Source organism: Diadema antillarum, unplaced genomic scaffold (genome assembly GCF_040938485.1).
Source record: "Diadema antillarum isolate AM-2024a unplaced genomic scaffold, OU_Dant_1.0 seq00001506_RagTag, whole genome shotgun sequence".
NCBI classification, from domain to species: domain Eukaryota; kingdom Metazoa; phylum Echinodermata; class Echinoidea; order Diadematoida; family Diadematidae; genus Diadema; species Diadema antillarum.
Window position 1 is genome coordinate 596,790 of NW_027272240.1, and position 25,157 is coordinate 621,946.

The following is a 25,157-nucleotide window of genomic DNA, read 5'->3' on the forward strand; positions in this document are numbered from 1 at the left end:
GATCTGATAAAGCTGCACACAATTCCTTTCAGGGATTCTCTTAAGGTATCCCCATGCTGGCGGGTTTTTAAGGCTTGCCCTTGCTATTTACAACTACCGGTAATCACTGATGAGAAGAATCATACCAGTTTATACCACACACAATATTTTTCGTACTGGTGGTAACACAAATAAGGTTTGGTTTGGCTTTTGGCTTTTTCACCATTCCCCCCCCCCCTCCCCCCCCCCCCCCCCCCCAAAGAAAAAAAATTCACTGTGTTTCGTTTTGTTTTGTTTTACTCTTTACAGACAGTGCTTAACAACTTATCATCTATATCCTTTCTGACTTAATCTGTCACCTGCACTTTTTGCATACTCCACTTCTCAGTGAGCATTTTACCATGGCAATTGTTTCCAGCACACAAATGCAAAATCCAATCACAATGGCGTTCCAACTTCCCACTGGTACCCATTAATACACCTGGGTAGAGATTCAGTAATGTATCTTTGCTACACATATATTGCTCATTCTGTCTAAAGTTGAATGACAAATGAGTTGTCAGAAAATTTTTTATGAAGCAGAGATCATACAATTGTGCTTAGAAGTATTCAGGAGGATGTAGAATCTCACATGAAACATTCATCACCACAGTAAGCATTGCCAGTGAAGAGTATTACAATTGCCATTTGAGGAGCATACAGGTTTTATCTGACACTTACAACACGTACAGAACTACCTTTCCTTGACAGAGAGGAAACGAGGGAAAATGAAAGAATTTGTTTGTTGTTTTGGCAAGTTATCACAAAGTATATTTGTCCATGGATTGCTCATTCTGATACTTCTCAGCACCCTGGACAAAACGTGACTTTACTGTAAAACGAGGAATGTTTGCATGCATTTTAATTTCGCGAATTTCGCGAGCGCCAAGATTCGTGAAATTTAAATGCACACGAAAGTTCTTGTCTACACTATATGCAGTGAATGCCAGTGGCAATTTGTGAAAATTTCATGAATGAAAAAGGTCGCCAGCTCCAATTCGCAAAAATGTCATGCCGCGAATATATGTTTTACAGTATATTCATGCTTGCTCAGCAAACACATCACAGTTAAGTACAACAAGGGTACATGATGTACATTAGTGTCAAATGTACAGATGAGAAGTTTTCAACATTTGAGATAGCCTTCTGAATTTTCTCCACTGGACGGGCAAATACTGTACCAAGCCATTGCACCTCACAGCAACACATGCTACAAATGCTTGCTCAACAAATATAAAGTACAGTACGGTATACAATGTATTAAGACATGGCCACTGGTATTTAACTGCAATTAACGCTTGTTCAGTCAACTCATTTGAAAAGAAAAGAAAAGAAAAAAACTTTTCACAAATCATCACTGTGTACTGTACAAAAAGTAAGAATGCAACTGTGAATACTGTCTGGAGAGCACAACACTGTCCTAAAGAACCTGTCAGTGTTCAAACTTGGTCAATCAGCATTTGAACACTTTTTGCCAGTCTTGCAAACATCATTACACAAACCAGACGTTGTCGGAAGAGAACCTGAAGGGCGTTATCATGATTTTATGGGTATTGAATTATTGGCATTACGTTGTAGAGATTGATCTCCTCTGCATTACGGTGTCAATTTTAAATTGTTTTCATTTTCGGTAAAATGTTCAATTTGAGCATCACAAGGGCACTATTTCACCCAATATTAGGAGCAATGACTATAAATTTACCCACTTTTGATTAAGTACACTCTTTATTTCATGAAAATTGATTGTTTCGTTTTTATGTACGAACAAGTCTAAGAATGAAATAGTGCCCTTCTTGGGTTCTCAGGTGACAACATGATGTGTGTCTTCCACTAGTAAAATAAATAAGTTTGTGGCACAGTTGGCCTGGTATTTATTCAATCATTAAAAAATTGACACACTAAGTCCAACTACAGACTATGTGTAAGTTTAATTCTCTGAATAGATTAAAATCAGACAAAGAGATGAATGGAAGTCTCATTAAAATCTGACATAAAATATTGGGAACGTTATGAAATCCCAAAGTTTTGCATATTCAAGGAATACTGATATTAGTTGCATGAAGCCAAGTGACATCAAGTCACAACTCACCAACTGGTATGTATGCAATAATATCTTGGCAAGATTGTGTTGCCACTTTCTTCTATGATTTAACAACTGCAATCTTCTCTAAAAGTAAACATTGTTAGATTACTGTACACACCATATATTTTGCAAGGTTTTTAAGTCAGGAGCTATTCGTGATTTTACCAACACGCAAAAATGTTTTAACTCTGACACCAACAGAAATACAACATGCATTCCTCCGTCCAATATCATACTCCACGATCGCAAATTCTACAAGTTGCAAAATTGTCGTGAAGTCCAAATTTGTGAAAAATGAGACTCGCTGGCAAATAACATATGGCATATACAGTATTACAATGTACATTACAAGTCTACTAATAATATAATGCAAAGGATACACGTATTTTTATCGATTTCATGACCATAAAGGATATTGGACTGATATCATTGATTCCTGAAAACATGGGAAATTTCAACATTCCACAACTTTCATATTTTACATCTGATTCTCATTCAATCAGTGTCATTCTCATTGTCTGGTTTCACTGTTTTTATTTTAGGCCTTTGAGTGCCGATTGGCCCAGTAAACCCTGTGGCGGCGTACACACTATCCATAGTCCCTAGCACAGAAAGGGTTACTATAACTCGAACATTGTGTGGAAGTACACTTAAATGTCAAACATGACTCTCCAAAGGCCAAGATGTGTCTGTTGTGGGTCAGAGTCTGTAAGTGTGTTGTCAAAGCCATTCATTGACATGGAAACTGGCCCAAAACAATTCAACCTCACACAGCTGAATGGCAGCTGAAAACAGCAGTTGCTTAATAATGCTAGTACACAGTTTAAGCCCACTGACTGAAGCCCTGCCCGGAACCAGTACTGAGCTATAAAAACAAGACTGTGACATCACCATTTAATGTGCTCTCTGTGTCAAAATGAAAGTGATTGGCAAGTAAGCAGGGAACTCAGAAGAAAATGAGCACATTCAAAAAAGAAAAAAAAAAACCCTTTGATTTGCAAGAGTTTAGGAAATGGTGAAAAATGAGATTTTCGTAGCTCACTGTATACGCCGAATATTTCGCGAGGTTTTTAATTATTGCGAATTTCACAAGTCAGGTGCTATTTGTGAAATTAAAGACACGCAAAAATATTGACTCTGATCCCGATGTGGATGTGACGCATGCGTGTACATTTCTCCGTTCAGCACAGGACTCCACGATTGCGAATTTAACCACTCGCGAAATCATCGGGAATTCTCAATTCGCGAAAATTTTTGCGAAATATATGGCGTGTGTAATACAGTAAATATTTGACGTATATCACCCCCAGTCTTTGTTGAGCAAATTTTGCACACAAAGACTGACTTGAAGTAACAACAAAAGAGAGAAAGGAAGAATAAAAGACAAACAGAAAGAAAGGAAAGAAACTAGAAACCCAGAATGACATACAGAAATCAGAAAGTACAGGGGAAAGAAGAATGGGGGTAGAGGAGGCGTCTAATCCAACAAGAAGAGAAATTTGTACAGTGCACTCCCCAAAATTTTGTTACAACGAAGTAAAACTTCTGGTCCCAAAATTATCAGCATTAAAGTCTATGGTACAAAATTTGCTTATGACGAACACGGTTATAGCGAAATTTTCGTTATAACGAAGTCTTTTTTCGAGCACCACTGACAAAGAAAAACAAAAATTGGCTCCGTTATAACAAAATGCGGATCGCTTCCGAAAATATGTAGCGGAACAAGCATTTAGCATCTCTGCATGGGTGAATGCTTCACATCACTGTGTGTTCGCTCCATGTGTCACGCACAGTTTACGAGGGGAACTTGCGTTATTGTACAATAATCTGAAATTAAATAAGGTTCGTTTTAGTGTTCTGAAGGTTCTTTATTACAAAACACACAGATTCTGATACACCTAAATTTCCGTTAGTTCGGATATGAAATAGGGTTTGTTATTATGAACATTTTTGCGTTATTCCAAAGGTTCGTTATTAATAAGGTTTGTTAATCCGACAAAGAAATATGGTTCTTATTACGACGGTTCGTTAGTCCGAAAATGATAGGAATTCCAAACATTCATTAATCGGAACATTAAAAACATGTTTCGTTAATCCAAAAGTGAAAAAGGTGAGTCCACAAACAAAACTTAGGAATTGCAAACCTTATAATCATCTTAAGATACTCAGTGAACCTTCAGAATAACTAACCTTTCTCATTCTTTTTTTAATTAGCAAACCTTCTTCGGAATAATGAACCTTATTTCATTTTCGGATTAAAAAACCTTCTGAACAACGAACCTTCGGAATAGTGATCCTTTCTCATTTATTGATTTACTAACCTTCGGAATGACGAACCTCATTTCATTTTTCGATTAACGAACCTTCGGAAAACGAATAATATATTTATATCTAAATTATTAAAGGGTGTGTACAGTTCTGGTCAGGGTGAGGATTTAGCTTTTAACGTTTTGCGAGATATTCAGAAACCACTCTATGAGATGTCAAAGAGCATGCAATTCTAAGGGGTATCAAAAGTTTATTTGATGAAAATCGGTTTTGAAATGTCTGAGATATCCAAAAACAAGGTGAAACAAAGAGATCTTAATAAAGGTAGGGCATGTCGCCTTTTATTATCATCACTTTTGGGGATATCTCAGCCATTTGAAAACCAATATTCATTAAATAAACGTTGAATCCTTCTTAAAATCACAGGCTCTTTCATATTTCATAAGATGTTTCTCATTATCTCACTTAGGAATGTTCAAAACATGAATCCCCACCTCAACCACTACTGTACAGTTTCTTTAACTTTTGGAATTCATAACGAATCTTCAGAAGAGTGAAGCTTCAAATGAACAAACCTTCGGAAACCCGGGAATGGCGAGACTTCGGAATAAGGAGCCTTAGGAATAACGGTCTTTAGCAAGAAACGAACTTGGAATATCGAACTGTAACTGAATCCTAAACCGTCATTTTCTATACATGCGTGACAATACAAACAACTTTATGCTCTCTTCTAAATGTAATATTCAAACGTAATTAAAAAGGTACCACCCCATTTCACATAGCTTTCCAGTGTATGATGCGTATTCAACAAGCAGAATATGACATATGCGTGGTTTCCTTGTTTTCGTTATATATATTGTATTTGGTTATAACGAAATTTCGTTATAACGAAAGAAAACTGCCAGTCCCAAGCATTTCGTTATAACGGGAGTGCACTGTACAAAAATGAGCGTTAAGGGAGCTATAAAGTTCAAGCTTAAATTTGTACCATGCGTTGCTGAGAAGGCAGACCAAATGAGTCATTTGGTGTGGGCAAATGCCCTTTTCTCGCATGCGGCGAGATTATACTCACAGGTTCCTATCACAATGTGCGCTATGGGAGTCCATGGGTTAATTCTTACTCAGTCTTATTCACATACAGGCTCGGCCAGTCAATGGCTTTCAGAGGCAGCAACACCAGTCTGCTGGCAAAAAAAAATAAAAAAATAAAATAATGATAATAATAAAAGATTCCAATCATCAGTCTTTGCCACAGGTCCATGGCTTACATTCTTTGCTACAGTAGACTTTGCACAACTTTCTCTCTCTCCCTCCTTCAGCGCGGTGCTGGTGGGGGCATAAGCGAGCCGGACGGCCTGCCTGGCCCGCTGGCCTGGGAGTGGGAGGGTTGGTGGTGGGCGTCTCCTCGCGCCTGCTTTGGGGGCGGCATCCCCGCTTTCTGGTGGCCCCCCTCTGCGGATCGTTTGCTACTGGTGGGCTTGATTGCCTTGTTGTCGATGAAGCCCATCAGGAATTCCTTTGTCACAGGGTTAGTGATGCTCTGGCATACAGCTGATTAACAAAACAAAAAATATATATATATTCTTGGTGAACAAAGTCAATAAATAGAGAAATAATCAGTTCAGAATTGTAACCTTCAAAATGACACCTGGGCTGTCTGCATTCACAGATTAAAGCAAGAGCATTCCAATGAGCAACCAGGAAGACAATTGTGTATTACATGCTTCATTATTACTATCATTCTCATAAAGCGCATAATAACTTTGGCAAAGGTCTCTATGCACTTAAGAGGGGAAAAAAGAAAAATGGGAAAAGATTATTACAGAAACAATAAAGTGCTGCCTAGGCCATTGTCTTTTTTAAACAGGTAAGTTTTCAAGGAGTTTTTGAACTTTTTGATGGTATTTGCATGATTAATGTCATTTGGGATTCTGTTCCATAGTTCCACAGACAAATTTTATTTCCCCTTCAACATGAAAATCTGCTGATATCAAAGCTCAGATACCTGCATTACTGTAAAAGTGGACATTTTCGCGGTGTTGAAATTTTTGCGCATTTCGCGCAACCAGAAACTAGCGCGAAAATAAAAGCATGTGAATATTTTGCTTGCCATATGTTCCTGTGCGTGATGTCTTGATTCCGCGGAATTAAAAACATGCAAAACTCTTCTTACCCGGCCAAGCGCGAAAAATTAGTCACGCGAAAATATCCACTTTTACAGTATTAGCTGATTCAGCTCAGAAAAAGAAAAAGTAGAAATATACTGTATATTTTTTTTTCAATCAAAGAGTTTGATATCTCGCCAACCTCCTGGCATTATTTCAGACCCAAAATGTTTTCGTTTTGTTTTGTATTCATTCAGTTCATTAAGCATAATATCACAATGATATGACTAGATCTATTGTGATAAAGTGCTTGCTCAAAGTGAATCTAAACTGCACTTGCACCTCAAAACAGATTGTGGTAAAAATTGCTCAAACTGGAGGCCAGCTTTCTTATCACTTTTGTGGACGGTTTTTGGAAATACAGGACAAATCATGTTACAATGGGGAGCTTCAAGCCTGACGAATTTTGTTATAACAAGAATGAATTCTCAGTAAGACAGGATTGCTAACCTCAATAAATTGAAATACACATGGATGTACAACAACAAAAAATCTTAAGAACGGCGTTATTTTTTTTGGGAAAAATAAATGTGAAAACAGCACATACTAAGTATACATTTCAAAATCAAATTGCGACACAATGAAATTTTCATTTAAATCTTATCTTTGTTATATTGGTTGAAGAATAAAAAAAAACCCACCAAACTTGGTAAAGGGGGGAAAAAGGAAAGGTTTAAACCTACCCACTGCTGTCTTGTAGCCATTAGGGAAACTCTTGTCCGTTCGTTCCCTCATGAAGATCCAACCCTTCTTGGGATCGTAGGTACACTCGATGATCTTGTTGTCATACTGCTTCAACTCTTTGGTTATCTGCTCAACAATAACAAAAAGATATTTTTAAAAGATCAATATTCTGATGACAAAGGACAGTAGAGGGAGAGAAGAAGCTTTAGTTGGGAAGGTAAATAAAAGAATTTGGTCAGCAACTCTGAAACAATTGAGCCACTGCAAGCTTTGGTTACATGGTTATATCCATGTTTGAAATCCCTTTGTGAAAATTGGAAGGAGATTCATCATCTTCGGATAATTTGCCATCATCTTGAATGAAATCAACTTGGTGTTCATTCACATCATTTCTTCTTCTTCTAAAATTGGAAGGAGATTTATCAGCATCAGATAATTTGCCGTCATCTTGAATGAACAGAAATCAATGTGTTCAATCACATCACTTTTCCTCCTCCTCCTCCTCCTCCCTCCCTCCCACCCTTGTCCAGCTTCTTCTTTCTTTTTAACAGCTAACAGCTGACATGATCAGCCTACTCTTAATTACAATGATTGTAGATGATTCCGTAACATCTTAGGGCTGTAGTATTTTCAGTGATTGAATCATGCATTCGTGCACACAACACAATTTGAACAAAGGTCTCACACATGCACGCTATGGCAATACTCAGCATTAGTCCTACAAAATGTCTCAATGAGAACATACAAGGACATCACAAATGACCAAAAAAAAAAAATGAAGGTGATTTAAGGCAAAGAATATTAAATATAATGCTGTATTTCAATTTAATATTTTTCCGTATAATGCGCTTAGAAATATTAGTATTAAGCGCTATATAAGTGTTGTTTATCATCATTATTACCATATTTTTGTGACTGCCTTTGGTTCATTTTCTCACCTTCATCTGCCCAAAGGGCTGCTGCTGTCCACCAACAAACAAGAGGCCACATGTCTCCGGTATACACCTGCAAAGACATACAACAAGACATCTCACACATTGTCTGTACACTTTGATCTAGGGAAAAAAAAAACAGAACAAAACATACAGACTGCCCAAGCACAACATGTGACAATGCATGGTTAAAATAATTTCACTCCCAAGGCAACATGCATCTGTGTTCCACTTCATACTATCTTAATAGTACAATGTCATCTCATATCATTACAAATCCGACACTCTTTTGAATGTGGACACATAATCTTTGATGAAACTACAGCTAAAATTGTTGTTTGAGGTGAAATCAATTTGCAGTATAAAAACAGATGAGCAATGTCATTGGTCTTGCCTAGTTTTCTCTGCTCACGCGATTGAACTCGAATTCAATATCAAATGCCGTTCCATGCTCAAATCATTGCAGTCGGCCAAGTACACTGTAAAACCATACAAACAATACGGTAGATCACATACAACTGCTGACCTCAACTCTCATTAATCTAAAATTCAAAATCTAGTAATCTAAAATTTTTGCATGCCTGTTCAATGTGATTCTAAGGAATCCCCTATAAAATGGGCGAACACACACGTACCAAATTTGGCATTTTTGGCTAACATATACTTTGTTTGTTTGGTTGATTTTTTGTTTGGGAGGTTGGGTTTGGGTTTTTTTTTTTAAAGGGAAACAGGTGATACATACCCTTCTGCCCTAACTGTAGTGATTTTCAGCCTGAAGTCAACTGAATTCATACTGGGAGGCTTCCACTTCAAGATGATGTCACAGCGACCCGGGATGTACGGCTGCAACGACATGACAAGGAACTGTCCATGTTACACAATTATTATTATCATTATCTCTGTCTTTGGATTTCTGTCTGTCACAGAGCACCTATCAAAAACTGCTCAGGATTCAAACCCAATTTGTTCAAATTTGCCATTCATCAGCAAACTTCTCATGGTTGCGCTACAAATGATTATACAATGTAGTATTGAATGTCATGATTAAACTTATCATGATCATTATTTCCAACTTCATGACTTGTTATTATAAACATGATCAATATATCATCTTCATTACAGCACGCACTATCTTTCTATTCACTTGCGCTATAAACCTTCTGAAAGTTGAAGCACCAGGTTCAATATGGCAGTGAATGTAACATGACAATGTCACAGTAATAAAATCATGTGAGCTGTTTGACACTGCAATATCGAAGGAAATGTCTCTTACTACAACTGGTACAGGTAGATAGTCAATAAATAGATATTACCTACTCCCCGTAATCCAGTTTGCATCACCATAGCCTTTCTACAAGACTGAGGCACATTGCTACACCCGAGAAGGCTTGCCATAAAGTTTACAACATGGTCAGGTTTGGGGGGATTACTGACATACTGATGACAAAGCTTGCCAAGTTAAAGGTCCTGTTTACCTTTGGGAGCAGTGATTTTAAAAATGTTCAAGATATCACTTTTGATGCATATTTTTAGATCAGTTGTATCACAAATCATCCTACCATATAACATTTTGCAATAAAGCCTAAAATATAAGTAGATGTCACTATTTTTCTCATTAAGCCATAACTGTAGACGGTTTAGTCTGGAAACATTATTATTATATTGTTCAGATTTTGTATATTTAACAATACTTAACATCGATTACACTGGTTCAAATTGTTACATTTGTTGTGTCTATCCCTAACTCACATTTTAGACCTATTTTGAAGCACTACTGCTGGATTTTTATTTCATCTGCAAATGGTAAATTATACGAGCCTCCATTCGGCACGTAAAGGTCTATTCTGGTTATACGAGGCTGGAAGAGAGAAGAAGGAAGGAACAAGATTTGAGAAGGAGTGACTTACGTCGTTATGCGGCTGGAAGATGAGTCCATCTGTCTCGTGCATCAACTCTTTGCTGAAGCTGCCATCCAGAATCTTAAAAAAGAAAAGAAAATCATGATTAACAATAATATTATTGCCATAATAACAAGTAATATACATCACACTTACACTACAATGTGCCTGTTCATTATGTACAATGTGAGAAAAGAAATAAAAATGCAAATTTGCATCATGCACATCAAAGAAATCAATCGAATGCTTTTTTTTGTTGTATACTTGTACATACACTTTTGTATAGCCTGTGTGCTTACACATACACTATGTTTGCAGATGTCTAGAAGCTACAGTGTACATGTAATTTGTCAATGAATTGAGATTGCCTAATCCGCCTTATGTCTATATACTGTCACCATGACTTTCCCGATGGACTAAGAGAGATTTCTACACCCGAGTCAGGGAGGCCAACCTTATTCAACAGTGCACTCCCATTATTACAAACACTGTTATAACAAAATTCCGGTTACGAGATAAACATCCAGACCCCAACATTATCCGTTCTATATTCTTTACTGTTAACTTGTTTGGTTAGAATTTCAATATAACGAAACAAAACTGTAGGTCCTGAGGACTTTGTTATGATCGGAGACAACTGTACAACATAGCAGTATTATGAGGGCTGAAAAAAATGTATTTTTTGGTGGGAAAACAGTATTTTTACCTGTTCTGCAATAGACATGTGTAGTATTTTATGATAATGGCGAATGATAGCATTTTCCATAAAATCTGCAATTTTTTTTACAATAAAACCAAAATACTGCAAAAAAGTAAAAGTTGGCATCTCTGTTGAGTGGACTTTATAATCTGTAAACAAGATCAAGCATGGTTGGCTCACTGAAGATTGATGAAAAGGCTTGGCAAGTCAAGATATATGGCTGGGTACTCAAAGGGTTAATCATCCAAAACTCGACAGCTAGGTTTCCATAGAGGAGTAAATTTTTTGCTGTACAAGCTGTAGGATTGTGCTGATCCCCATAAATCCTCTAATCCCCCATCCCTAATCCCCCTGACGCTGGACTGGGGGAGGGCTGACTCACCTTCTTGGCCGAGGTGATGTCCCAGAAGGGCTTCTCCCGAATGCCGAAGGGTTCCTGCGAGCGGTCAATGGTCCCCCTCTGGAGCTCCGCCTCCCTGGGGACGATGATTTCGTCATGGATACACTTTCTCCTCCAACCAAAGTCGCATCCTCCAACTGGCTTGCCCTGAAAGATGAGGGCAAATGACGATGGAATATTCAACAAAAATTGTGTGATTTCCATTTCTACATTTGTATGTTTATGATCATGTCTTGTTCATCAAGAACACACATAAATGCATCATCTTTTGACAAGCATTTTTCAATTCAATTCAATCTGTTTATCAATTTCATTTTCTGATAGAATAATACAACAGTACTGAATATTACAATACAGTACCGTATTAATCAATCACTTAAATATAACTGAAAATGAAAAAAGAGAACTTGAATAAAGCCAAAAAGGCCTTGTAAAGTAAATTCCCTTCTATAAATGTATGCACAAAATCATCAACTGACTTAAGTACAAAATGTAAACATGGACAGAAAACAAACAAACACGACAAAACAAAACAAAATACCCTTAGACAAATCATTTGATAGATTGACTATGTGTGATTTGCTAAAAAGTGTGTTTTCAATAATCTCTCAAAAGTCAAATGAAGACAGGCTATTGCGAGAACAAAATATGCCTAGGAATAGAATACCAGATTGATGGAAATTTGCAGCAACTGTTGTTGTTGTTGTTTTTGGGGTTTTTTTTGTGCCATGGTATAAAACCCCTGTGTGCCACATTATTCTGAGACTGCAATGCAGCAGCGCTAAACACAAAGCCAGGTTATTTTTTATAGAAGCATACAAATGCTAGATATGCAGCACAGCAAAGTTGTAGAGGAAATTACAAGCTTTGCTGTGAAGTAAATTTTATGACAAAGCTTTGTCCAGTTTGCTGGGGGGGGGGGGGTAATATTCAATACTGTTGTATTGTTTTATCAGATAATGAGATTGCTTGGGGGTGCAGGCAGGAGAATATCCAGATCTAGATGTCTGGGGTTGGATTCTCTGTTCATACCACTATAACAAATACACAGGCCATGTCAGACACACCTAGCGAATCGATTCATCTGTTGCCCCTGGCAACCTGGAGGATGGGGCTGTGCAAAGTCTATGTATGGATATTTTAAGAATTTCTATCTAGGAGGATGTCGAAGGAGGATGTGTAGAGGGAAGAAGGGATCAACAGACAAGGTGGAGGAGACACAGAAAGAAAGGTGGTGTGTAGAGGGATCACCTGCTATTAAAGCGATAGAGTAAACTTACCCAGTATTTGATGATGTCATATATGAGGTACCTGGCGTGAGATTTTCCATTCACCACATCAATGATCATCTCCTGTATGGCATGGGAAGGCGAGTCTCATTTTACATACAGTTCATAGCTGGACATTCGTATATAGTGTGAACACAGTTGAGATTGAGGGCCTACTGTATACACTATTATTTTTGCGTACATATATTTTCACAAAGGAGGTCATAGACATTTTCGCAGGGTGTTGTTTTCACAAATTAATGACAACACTAACGTTAAAGCACTGTTACCCCAGCGCATGGAGACATTTTAGTGTGTTGCTGAATTCGCGACCCACCTGTGATTCACGAAATTCACGAAAATTAAACCCTCGCGAAAGTAACAGCTCATTCAGTATATAACAGATTAGATGTTCCATCACTCGCACAGAATGGGACGATGAGTCTTGCTTTAATATCTACAACATTTGGCAAGATGGTTTGACTTAGTGTGAAGACTATTGCATTTTATATGAATATGACATTAAAACAAAATAAATGATCATCTCTTTTGCATGGTGGGAAGACGAGTCTATGTTGCTCTAATAGGAATACATGAGACATTTCAAAATAGTGTGAATAGTGTCAAGGCTAAAAGCTTGAACATTACATGATAATCTCTAGACAGTGTGAAAGTGAGTCTTGAATTAGGTACAGCATGTGGCAAAGAAATTTTGAAATAGATTGGACACCATCAAGCAAAACATGAAAGTAAAACAATTCATAATCATATTCACTCACAATTTCATAGTTTCTTGCCGAGCCAAACACTGTGAGTCAAGTCACTAAAGGCATGCATTTTGTTTTGTTTTGTTTTTTTCTTTTTTTTTCTTTTTTTTTTTGTGTCTTTGAGAACAATAATGACACAGTAGACAATGCATCAAATTACAACAAAGCTGGGAAAAGAAAAGCAGCATCCAGTATCTCTTTTGAATAGCACCTTACCACTCCAATAGGAAAGTAAATACCACTACTCTGATTGTGTAAATGCATCTCTGGTAATGCTGGACTTGCCATAAACACTAGTAAAACCAGAAAGCTTTGACTTCAAAATAATTAACACATTTAAAAACAAGAAGTTCAGTTTCCAGTTCAAACCGAATATTTTTTTCAATATATGAGGTCCTTATAAATGCGCCATAGCCACCTTATTAATCTAGTAGAGGTGCATGTGAAACCCTGCAGTAAATCTGCCCTCCCCCACGAAAAAAAATAAAACAATAATAATCAGAAAAATTTGCTCACCCCATCAACTAGTGTGTCTCTATGGGGTCCTTTGCGATTAGGGAAGGATAGCTGGGGAGCAGCAAAGACGACATGGTCACGATCGAAGAGATACACCTCCCCTGGTCCATCAATCAGCATCATGTACCTTACCATGACAGGGAGAGGAATGTTGGTGCCAATTTGATGCAATTAATATCACAATATGTTCAACGCACAGAGTATCAAATTCATTTTTAACATTAGCGAGATTAATATTACAATAAAACTTCCTTGAGGTTGAAGTAAGTGACCATTACATCATTTGCAGTGGACATGTAAGATTTCTCTTGAATGTGCTCTCGTAAAGACTGTCAGGGTCTTGGCAATTTGAGTCTTGATCAGTAGCATATCAGAAGACAAACTTTTTCATCTCATATCACAGATGATTTACATTAGCAATACCTCTTGTTCCTACACATCTTTTATTGTACGCATATCTGCTTCTGAGCTGAAAGATTATTTGTATTGTTATGCAATGATTGAGGAGAGCATAATCACCGACTGTCACTGGAGGCAATATTATATAAACACAGCTATCAGTTATGCAATATATTTGTGAGTGTGTACGCATTTCCTAATATGCTACCTTGTTAGGTATACAGAACAATACAGCAGAGTGGATTGCTCTAATTTGTTGTCAAGCTTGTTAGCTACAGGAACCAACTTGTGGGGTACACAGAACAGTATGGACGGATCAAAGAGGCACCAAGGTAATAAACATGTTGTGCTTCTAGGTTTGCTTGTAATTACATTCATCCCTAGCATTAAAGATCAGATACTGTAGTACTCCTACAGCATCCAGTACCAACAAAAACCCTTTGAAGACAAGCTGATTTTGTGACGACACGTAATTCCCATTGACACTTGCCTCAACATATTCGGGGCTAGTCTTCAACGGGTTAAATACCACGGTCGAACAATTTGATGTGACAATAATCAATAGCAGCTGTCAAGAGCAGTGTGTGGTACACATTACAGTTGGTATGCCCACTTTACTTTGTCAAATTTTGGAACTACACTTGATGGAGCTAAATGAGTTTATGACTCACCTGATTCCATCAGCTTTCCAGCTAACCCAGTAGTACTTGTCCTTGAGGAAATTCACGTTCTTTCTGTCCATGGACACCGGCTGACTGCCTGGAAACTCTTGTCTTTGGGCAAGAAGAGGCAAAATACAAGTATTTAAAGTTGTTCCTTTTAAAACAGAATTGTATTTGTCCTTAATTCAGTAGAGGCTGATATTGGTCCTCTTTATGTTTATAATGTGCAGAATTATTGTTTTGTTTTGTATATACGAGTACACCGATGGCATGTAATTCAGCCTCTGGGCTGCTATGTACGATTTTGGTTTGATCAAAATATACCAATATCTCCCTATCTCTCATTAAACCTCTACTGTAGAAGTGGATAAATTCGCACTAGTAATTTTTTGTGCTCTGCCAAGTAAGATGAATTTTACATACTCAAACAGCTGCATCACTTCGGTGATCCCTCGCATTTATCCCCAAGTGGAATTATCCTCCGGGTTTATGCCAGGTTTAAGTGTGTGCATGTGTGTCACACACAAAACACACTGCTATAGCTTCTGACCATCCAAGCATTGAGAATTTAGGGTTTCTGGGACAAACACTGAACTAGGGTTTTCTATATCTCAGTAGATAGAGCACTGGGCTAGCATCCAGAGGTCTCGGGTTCGAATCCCGATGGAATCCCATTTTCTTTGCTCATTTTTCCACTAATTATTTTCCATTCCACAATAGTGATACATATAAAAAGCAAAAATATAAGCATGCTCTGATCTTCGCCCTAGTTTCTGGTCACGTGAAATGCACAAAAAAAATTTCACACCTTAAAAATTTTCACTCTTACAGTGCATGTACTTTTCTTGCCAATCACCACATACACTGGAGTGCTTCCTTGCTGATAGGGACAGATATCTGAATACTGGGAGACAGGGGAAAAAGGGAGGAGATCTGTGTGTTGGGGCTTACCTGTTCCATCCCACCATTTTCTCCACTTTCCTCCTCAGGTGGTTCGCCTTCTGGAAGTCCGTCACCACGGTAACACCCTCCACGCCCTCCATGAACTGCAGAGTAAAGTGAAATTATGATCACAGGTTGGAAAGTGTTGCACAAGACTTATTAACACAGATCCAGTTTCAGAGATTTATTCACAGACTGGTTGCAGATTAGTGTCACCATGTAAGGTGGGAAAAGAAAGTAAAGAAAGCCCATTGTGATTGTTTTTTGTTTTTGTTTTGTTCCAGTAGTTTGCAGTACCTGCCCTCTTGGAGCAGAATCTTAAACAATGGAATCACTATCACTCTCATGACAGCAAGTTTGGGTGGTAAATCTTTAAGTATTTCACTGACTGGTGAATGTTTGAGAATGCAGCAAATTGTAGGTCTTGTCAGGGTTCAGAAACAGTTACAATCAAGTTTGCAAACACTTTTCATTGTCGCAAACGGTTTTCTAGTTGCAACAAAATTTTGAACATGTTCAAGATTTCTGTGCTACAACAAAGACTGTATAAGACAATGATATTCAAAATTTCCTTGTGAGAAGAAAAACTGTCTGCAAATTTGACTCCAACTGTTTTCGAACCAAGAAAACCTAAAATTTGCTAAAATTTTCATCATCATCGTCACCATCATCGTCATCATTGTCATCATCATCAACACAACAACAATTATAATAATAATAATGATAATAATAATAATAACGATGATAAAAATGAAAATAATAATAATAATAATAACGATAATAAAAATGAAAATAATAATAATAATAATAATACAGGGTACTTATAATGTAGCAATTCCATGACTAATGTGCTCAATATGCAGTGAGATAAAGTGAATATATATGTACACAGTAACTACAATGTAAAACAGTGTCTTCAACACTAAAGGAAGGTGACTCTGTAGCTTCAAAACAAGCTCTGTAACTGGTTGACTTCAAACCTGTTTGTCGGATCCGCCACGCTTGTTCTTATTCCTGCCTCCACCCTTGTTGTTCCCAGAGCTTCCGCCATCATCATCATCTCTGTCATCAGCACCTAGTGGACCATAATCACACACACAAAAAAAAAAAATCTGTCTCCATTCAGCAACTTCACTAAAAGAAAAAGAAACAAACAAACTTGGCACAGGGCATTCTCAATGTCAGCGGTCATTACTTACTTGGTTTTTGTACTGGTACAGGGGCAGATCCAGGAATTCCGTAAAGAGTGGGCGCATTTACAAAATTAAAGGGAGCGCATGCACCCCTACCCGATTTTTTTCTTGTTATTTCTTCTGGTTCAACAAAAAATAAAGGGAGGGGGGCGTGTGCCCGGTGTGGTCCTCCATGGATCTGCCACTACTAGATACAACAGATAACTGGTAATTTTTACTGAGGTACTCAAGTCTCGCAGTCCAAAGACTGAATTACACAAAGAAATACATTGAAAAGAGACAGTTTGAATGCATAAGAAACATTGAGAGCTGCTTATATAATACAGATACTGGTATTGAAAGGGGAGTGATGCACTCAAACACATATTTTGAATAAAGCAAAATCCAATCACAGTAATTCATGTCGGGATGAACTGCAAAACTTCTCTTCACATTATGACATGGAGACATGCAGTGAAAAGGACTTGGAGCTCAGTCTCACTCTTACTGCATTCACATTGCTTTTGCTTCAAGATTACTCTTATTCACTTCATGGCACTTGTCCAAGTATGAGTCAAAAGCATATTTCACAACAAAAAATGGTCACTTAACCGACAATGACAAGTTGCTCAGAGAACACTTACATGTACCAACCCTAGCAAGTAAATCCTCATGTACATAAGTCATTCAAAGAAATTAAGGAAAAAAGGCATTTTCTCACCGACACACCAGTCGGGCAGGTCTGGAGGAGGCGGGGCCTCCTGTATGTCGCCATAGCGATTGAAGAGTTCCTGGATGTAATCCCCCTTGTAGATACCTGGTGGTCTGCCCTGGGAGAACAGGGTGACAGCAGCATCAACACTGCTCAGAGAAAAAAATGAAGAAAAGAGAAAGAGAAGCGAATGAATGTCACAGTCTTTATAATGCCTCCCTTTGGACATGAACTTGGACTGAAATCAGCTGCAATGAGTATATTTGACAAGTATATTTAATTACTTCTTGTAAATGTCAGTGATGAAAAGCAAAACAGAATGTAATGTGGAACACAGGATGTTTACACTGTTGGCACATGATTTGTCACGCCATACACCGGGGTACCATCATAACCCAAGGTACAGCGTCGTGTAGCGCCATCTCCTGTCCATTATCATACAGTCGTACAATGTTGTCATGGCGACTATTTTGTCATCATCAGCGCCGGCATAAATCGGCATGGCAATAACGATCACAATGCCAATTTTCCTTCCATGTCAACTTTTACACAGCAAAAACTTTACAACAGAGCATGTAAATGAGAAAATAAAAGTTATTATTTGCATGCATTAATTGTTGCATAATCACAAACAAGAAAACATTTTTGTGCATAATAATACTCAGAATTATTTTTACACATTTTTGGTAACCCAGGGTACAGCGCTGAAAAAAAATAATAATTCAACAAAATTGTGAATTTTCATTTGGTACCCCAAAGTACCAAATATTGTATCACTTAAAGAGTTATTAGGAGACAATGAAAGTCTTTGCTTGTGTCATGCTCACCCCCAATCCAGATTTTCCACCAGGTAGGCACAGATGAGGAAACCAGTGCGATTGAAGCCGTGCGTGCAGTGGACACCGATGATCTTGTCCGGGTTCTTCTCCACAAAGTTGCTGCACACTTTGATAAAGAGACTGGTCTGCTCTATTGTGGGGAAGGCCCCATGTCTAGTAAATGGTGTAAATGAAATGAAGTGAAATGATATCTATTCATATTCCACAACGTGGACATTATCAAAATATTATCAAAATTTCACGCTGTGAAAATTTCCACTTTTACAATAACCACATTTACAGTAGCTCTGACTTAATTTGGAAAGTTGCCTATAAGTCAGAAAGCATCAAGAATGTGATTGTTGTTTGCAAATGTAACAAAACCATCTACTGTAAAAGTGGATATTTTCGCGCGACTAATTTTTTGCGCTGCGACTCATAAAAAGGGTTTCGTGTGTTTTTAATTCCGCGGTATCAAGACATCAACTACAGACATACATTGCAAGCAAAAATATTTGCGTGCTTTTATTTTTGCGCTAGTTTCTGATTGCGCGACATGCGCAAAAATTTCAACACCGCAGAAATTTCCACTTTTACAGTACATGCTTGCTATGTTCTCAGCTGTAACACTCACCCTTTACACTGGAGCTTGAAGTGCACAGCACCGTTCTTCTCGATCTCCTCCTTGTCGTAGAATCGGGTGGTATTTGTGAGGTCAATGACCATGCCCAGGGTGACCTGACGTGACGCCATGTAGGCAAAGAGCATCGGGACGTCAAAGCGGTTCTCCTCTGGAATTTGGTCATTGTACTTTGGCCCCAGCGGAGTCTTGAAGGGAAGGAATTTTCCTGCATGACAATCAAGAAGTCAAAGTATAATCTTCGGATATCTTCACACAGCATGTTGCATTACATTGCAAAACTTTTCAACAGTCAGCAGATCAAATTTCTTAGTGTAGATCAAATGTTGAAAGAAGAGATTCTCAGCTTTAGAATAGTGTATGACTCAGCAAAAATGAGTTGTTAGTAAATACAGTGGTAATAATTCAAACTTTTTAGGAAAGGGGCTTAGGAGTTCTATGCATATCAAGCACAATGACTCACTCACTATTGCGCTCTGACAGCAAAAATTGGATAAAAAAGTCCAAAACAAGCAGTGAGAATGAATTATTATATTTTCCTGAACCTTGGTGAAATACTCACTGAAGACACTTCTTTTGTAGCTTGTACTTCAAATTATCCAAAATGCTACTGCTATGTGTATCTTTTTTTTATCAATAATAGGGTTGACAGCTGTATGTGCATATTTGAATATACTATACATACTGTACATTTGTATCATATGCCTGGTAACTGAATATGGTGAAAATTAACATGACATAAAAGAAACATGGACATAAATAAACACATGAAAACACCACTTTTACTACTTTCTATGCTTTCAAACATTCAATGTATCTTGAAGAGTAACTTCTTGAGAAAATTTTAAAAAAAGAAGAGAAAATCAACAAAGCTGACGTAAAAACACCTTAAAATTGCAATGCCTCTTCCAAAATTGCACATACATTTGTAAAGTTGAATATTTAAAGTTGTCTATCCAAACTACTGTACTTCCAGAACAGTTACCCTTGGTGCATCTAACCTCTCTTTCCTCGTGTTTAAAAAAATAAACAATCAGTCAATTCATCAGTGGTATTAATGCTCTTTAGAAAATGGCACGGTAACAATCCAGTAAATATTGCTAACAATTCCTAACAATGTCTTCAGCACATATATTTAATGTTGTTTCAAATAATGAATGTCGTTTGTAAACACCCTTTGAAATGTAGGCATCAAATGGGAAAGTGGACCACTCTGCTCGGCATCACTGATGGAGTACATATGCCTTGGTGTAACAGCTGGTCTTGCCAATACGCAGTACACGACTCAACTACTTCATATAAACTTGTATATAACACACTAGTGTACTGATACACCACATGGTGGTCTGTTTTTCATCGAAAGAAGAAGACGAAGAAGAAGAATATGTGCCTACCGGCAATAAGCGTCCCTTTGCGAGGACAATTCAACCATCGTTCTGGGATAGCCATGGCTTCCTCTGTAAAGAGACAACAATGGACATGATAAAGTACTGTATATGCTATAATTTTCGCCTACATAAATTTTCGCGAATTGCCGATGTCACACATTTTCGCGAGTGGTTAAATTCGCGATTGGGGGACCAGAGAAAATATGAAGTGGCAAAGAAAGTGTGAATTTTCAACTTACTAGCATATAAGAATGATACTAGTTATACACTGCATGAAAAAAAACTTACCAAACGCTGCAAACTAGTAAGTTAGAATTCAACATTTTTGAAGTGGTTAAATCCATCGCACTAGATTTCTGACGAGTGGTCCCCTTGCGATAATGGATTGGCTCTCTACAGTATTCGTAAGTAGACGTGGACGTGCGTAAACAAGCTTAGCCAGTATGGTCTGTTCGGTAAGCCGTGACATGGTATTCTAGTACTGAAATGTTCGTATCATCAAGGCAAGGGATTCATTTTGGAAGGTAATATTTTCGCGTGTTGTTAATTTCCCAAATAGCTCCCGATTCGCGAAATTCGCGAAAATAAAACCCCCGCGAAATATATAGCGTATACAGTATTCTTTCACCTTGCACTTTACTTTGCACTATAGCAGGGCTCCACACTAACTTTTCTTTTGGGTGGCCCAATGGGGCCACCAAAATCATCAATTTCAAATTTTTGGTGGCCCGAGAGAAAAATTTGGTGGCCAAAAAAAAAACAATAAAAACATTAAAAGTCCTGGTTTTTTTTTAATGAGTCACACACTCACTGCATGCATTTAAAGCGCAAAAAAGTTACGAATTTATTGACATAGGCCCCTACTTTTCAAAAACTTTTGGTGGTCCGAGGCAGGCCACAAATTTGCCCCTTTTTGAAATTTAGTGGCCCAACTTTCAATTTTGGTGGCCCCGGGCCACCGTTAGTGTCGAGCCCTGACTATAGTCATCATTGCCACTAGAATGGTTTCCGCATTGACAACATGACAGAATGCAGTCCTACTAAACTACACAGGGCATATCACTGTATGAGATCATACTGTCAGAAAAGACAGAAGACCACGATTAATATTACAATTTAAAAAAATAAAGAATACAAACTTGTAGCTTTGGAAGAAAAAATAAACAAATAAACATGACATGTAAAGCGTGCCAAGGTTCGACCGTCAACAAAAGCAGAGTATAGGTTTCTACATGTAGCGGGCGGTTGAATTTTGGATGGCGTTGTGATCGAATTATTTCTAGGCACTACAGTGTACTTATAGATCTAGATACCTACAAAGTAATTCAGTCTGCTAGTAAGTTTACAGCACCTACAGTACATTGTCACTGTCATGTTTTTGATTGTACATCTTGTATGCACTTCAGTTCCTTATTCAAGTTTATAGGAGTCCTCGTAAGAGTGGCATAGTGTGATACTCGTGTAATAGGCCCCACCACTGCATGTAATACTACGGTGGCATGCCTGTCACTCGTGAATTCAGCCCCACCGTGTGGCATTGAGCGGTATATAAGCATGGCAGTGGGGCTTTCTTCCATTTTGATTGAATCATTTCTTTATTCAAGAAAATGTTTATACATAACCAGGTCAATTATCTCTTTAGATAATTGCAGGTACACATTGAACATACAACACAAATAACATCCATGAAATTAATGTGCCAGTATCAACAATAATATTTAAAACTAACAATCATTATAACATTTGTATCAATTCTTTCATATATATATGTATATCGGACGTTTATAGAAACTTCACACTCCGGGCGGACCAATAATCAGTCGATGTTCTGCTTTTTTGTTTTCTGATTTCGTTTTGTACATAATCAAAAACTCCATTTACTTTCCCATTGAAAAAAAAAAAAATATCCGTGGTCCTAAAAACTGTAATAAACCTTCTTTCGGTGTATCTAATTCAATATTACATATACAAATTATATAAAATATTACACATATACTATACTAATCAACAGACTTCAATATTTTGCATACTATAGAGATAAATCCATGAACTGAGAGTGAGAGTTGAATTCTGATGAAATGTGTATCTGTATATACTTTTTGTTTACTTTGATAATGACGTTTATTCGTCTGCACAAAGGGTATTAATAATATTTTGTCCGTTGAGGTCATAACCATGTTTACAAAAAAAAAGAAATTATATATTCCAGGAGAGGGTTAAAACAGTAAAAAAAAAAATACTCGTGAATGCGGCCCTCAAATGGCGTTTATGCGAGATTGATACAGCAGAGGGGCGAGTTCCACAGCATATCATCTTTTCTTCAACCGTTTATTCTTGGAAGGACTTCCAAATGTCCCTCACCTAATTTAACGGCCAATTTAACCATTTAATACAACCCTAACCTAACCCTAAACCTAACCTTGCTTGCTTACGCATGGGTGTACACGCACTGTAGTGGGGCCAATTTCACGATTTTGACATAAAAGTTTTAACGGGATAATAATATTTTTGGATTGTAGCACTAGATAAAGCAAGCTGCCAATGTTTCCACCATAATGCCGTCCAAAATTCAACCATCAGCTGCATACAGAAACATAATATGTGCTTTTGCGCATGGTCTAACCTGGGCATGGAAGGTTGAACCTTAGTGCGGTTGCTTTATGCCTTACTTGTTAACGTATGGCTAGATAAGATTCCAACTTGCAGTTTTAGACAGGTCTATACACCGCTGCACATAGTACATGTACTATGTGCAGCGGTGTATAGACCTGTCTAAAACTACAAGTCGGAATCTTGTATAATAGGTGTCCAACACATCGACACTACATCAAAACCGAAACCCCTCTATTTGCTGCATTGTGCATACAGGACAAACATTTCACACATGACACTATGCGCAGTGGTTTTGCATTCTTCTTGGGGATGTGAAGATGTCCAAATATTACTGAAAGATACAAATTTTACCTTAGATCATAATAATATAAATGGCACATAGGAAAAACATTACGTGCATTTCACATGTACTGTCAATGAAGCTCGGAGGGTGGGGGTGTTGGTTTCAAAACTATGACGCAACTGAGCTGAGTGCGTCAAAATAACACCCCACACATTCAAAGGTAAAGCAGTTCAATATCTTGGAGCATGTACCACAAATCACATTCTTAATGCACATTTGTGAATTCAGAGTATTTTCTTGACATGCGGCCCGTTTCGTGCATGGGACTATAGAAGATGAACATCTTCCTCAGCCCTAGTTTCTGCCCTAGGCTGGCACACCCTTCATAACCGTCGACTTCTAGCACAGTGTGTCCTATTCCATAAAATTCATTATCAACTGGTTTGCATCCCACACCCACAAATCATCACACCTGCAACTTATATTGGAAGACATGACCACAAGTATACAGTACCCACAGCAACCATCGACCCCTACAAGTTTTCACTATTTCCAAGAGCAACAAGACTGTGGAACAGTTTGCCAGGCGCAGCTGTTCAACTCACCAACCCAACAGAATTCAGAGAGGCTGCACTCCAACATATCATCATAATGCAGCCTTCTTCTGGTTCCAGTGTCCTGTAAAGAGCCAACCTTATTTTTACTTGCACGGGTTCAACCACTTTTATTGTAAATGTGTGGGTTATGATTATGGCACCTCTGCACCCTTGTTGACACACAGCAGGGACTGTTCATCCCGGTATAGCTTCAACAAGTAACAAGTACAATTTCGGGCAAATTGTGAGATATCCGGCAAAATCGTGAAATAGGCCCCACCGCAGTGAGCATGCACCCGTGCGTTAGCAAGCAAGGTTAGGTTTAGGGTTAGGGCTTAGGGTTAGGTAGGGTTGTATTTATGGTTAAATTAGCCGTTAAATTAGTCGAGGGACATTAGGGAGTCCTTCCGAGAATAAAAAGTTGAAGACTACAAAAAAATGGGAGAAATAAGGGAGGACGAAGATGCTATGCTGTGGAAATCAGCCCCACCGCTGTATCAATCTTGTGTAAACGCCGTTTGGTGGGGCCGCATTCACGAGTATAATACAGGCCTACTGTGGAAGAAATTTAAAGCCCCACCAACCACGCCAACCACGCCCATCGGCATCGCCTCGGCCGGTGCGGTGCCGGTGGGGCTGAATTCACGAGTATAAAATAGGTGAGCCGAAGTTAGTATTAGTATGGACACGTAAAATTAGTGGTGTGGTGGGGCCTTTTTCATGAGTATGCCAGATATCTGAAGTTTCTATTGAATAGAAAAACATTAGGGTGTCGATGTGTTGGACACCCAACCATACATACCACGGGCACAGCCACACCACACACGCCGCATTATGATACACCTGTATTTACACATTTCATGACAACTGACACGGAAAACAACATCTGGGACCGAGCTCTAGTGTTCTACGAATGCCAGTAGGTTAAAGAACTGTGCCGCATGAAATCACGGCAATGTGGAAGGTGAAAATTAGGACTTTGATAAGGAAATGTACTCACAATATCAATCGATAGCTTATGAATGGTGTAGCTGTTACACTCTCCGATATTTTGACTCTTCTTGCGGGCTACTCTTGTGTTTGGTTAGATGCAGGGATTTTGCTTCACTAAAGTTGAAAGGTCAAATGGCTTACTGAGTACTGTGTACACTAAACTAGCACAATCTCATACTCTAGGCTAGCTCGTATGGCAAGCCATATTGCTTTTTAAAAAGATTTTCTGATATCACGAAT

General features: G+C 38.2%; 1 protein-coding gene across 1 annotated transcript; it reads right to left on the reverse strand.

Annotated features, from left to right (window-relative positions):
* Positions 1–5,684: 5,684 nt before the first annotated feature.
* Positions 5,685–25,012, reverse strand: LOC139710175 (mRNA-capping enzyme-like). Its single transcript, XM_071622107.1, has 16 exons — positions 24,925–25,012; positions 20,439–20,501; positions 19,039–19,252; positions 18,414–18,578; positions 17,596–17,735; positions 16,683–16,777; positions 15,712–15,806; positions 14,770–14,871; positions 13,700–13,826; positions 12,429–12,500; positions 11,131–11,295; positions 10,058–10,129; positions 8,893–8,993; positions 8,157–8,223; positions 7,218–7,344; positions 5,685–5,920 (listed from the first exon to the last, which is right to left on the reverse strand). Exons 2-16 carry the CDS (start codon positions 20,491–20,493, stop codon positions 5,685–5,687), a joined length of 1,833 nt encoding a protein of 610 aa, XP_071478208.1. The 5' UTR covers positions 20,494–20,501; positions 24,925–25,012.
* Between the last annotated feature and the right edge of the window lie 145 nt (positions 25,013–25,157).

Bases quoted from the DNA above. Each gene is read 5' to 3' on its own strand.
- LOC139710175 (XM_071622107.1), bottom strand. From the start codon at position 20,493: ATGGCTATCCCAGAACGATGGTTGAATTGTCCTCGCAAAGGGACGCTT. The intron at 18,579-19,038 runs GTGAGTGTTACA...ACCATTTACTAG, and splicing joins TTCAAGCTCCAGTGTAAAGG to ACATGGGGCCTTCCCCACAA. The intron at 17,736-18,413 runs GTGAGCATGACA...TTCTCTGAGCAG, and splicing joins GTGGAAAATCTGGATTGGGG to TGTTGATGCTGCTGTCACCC.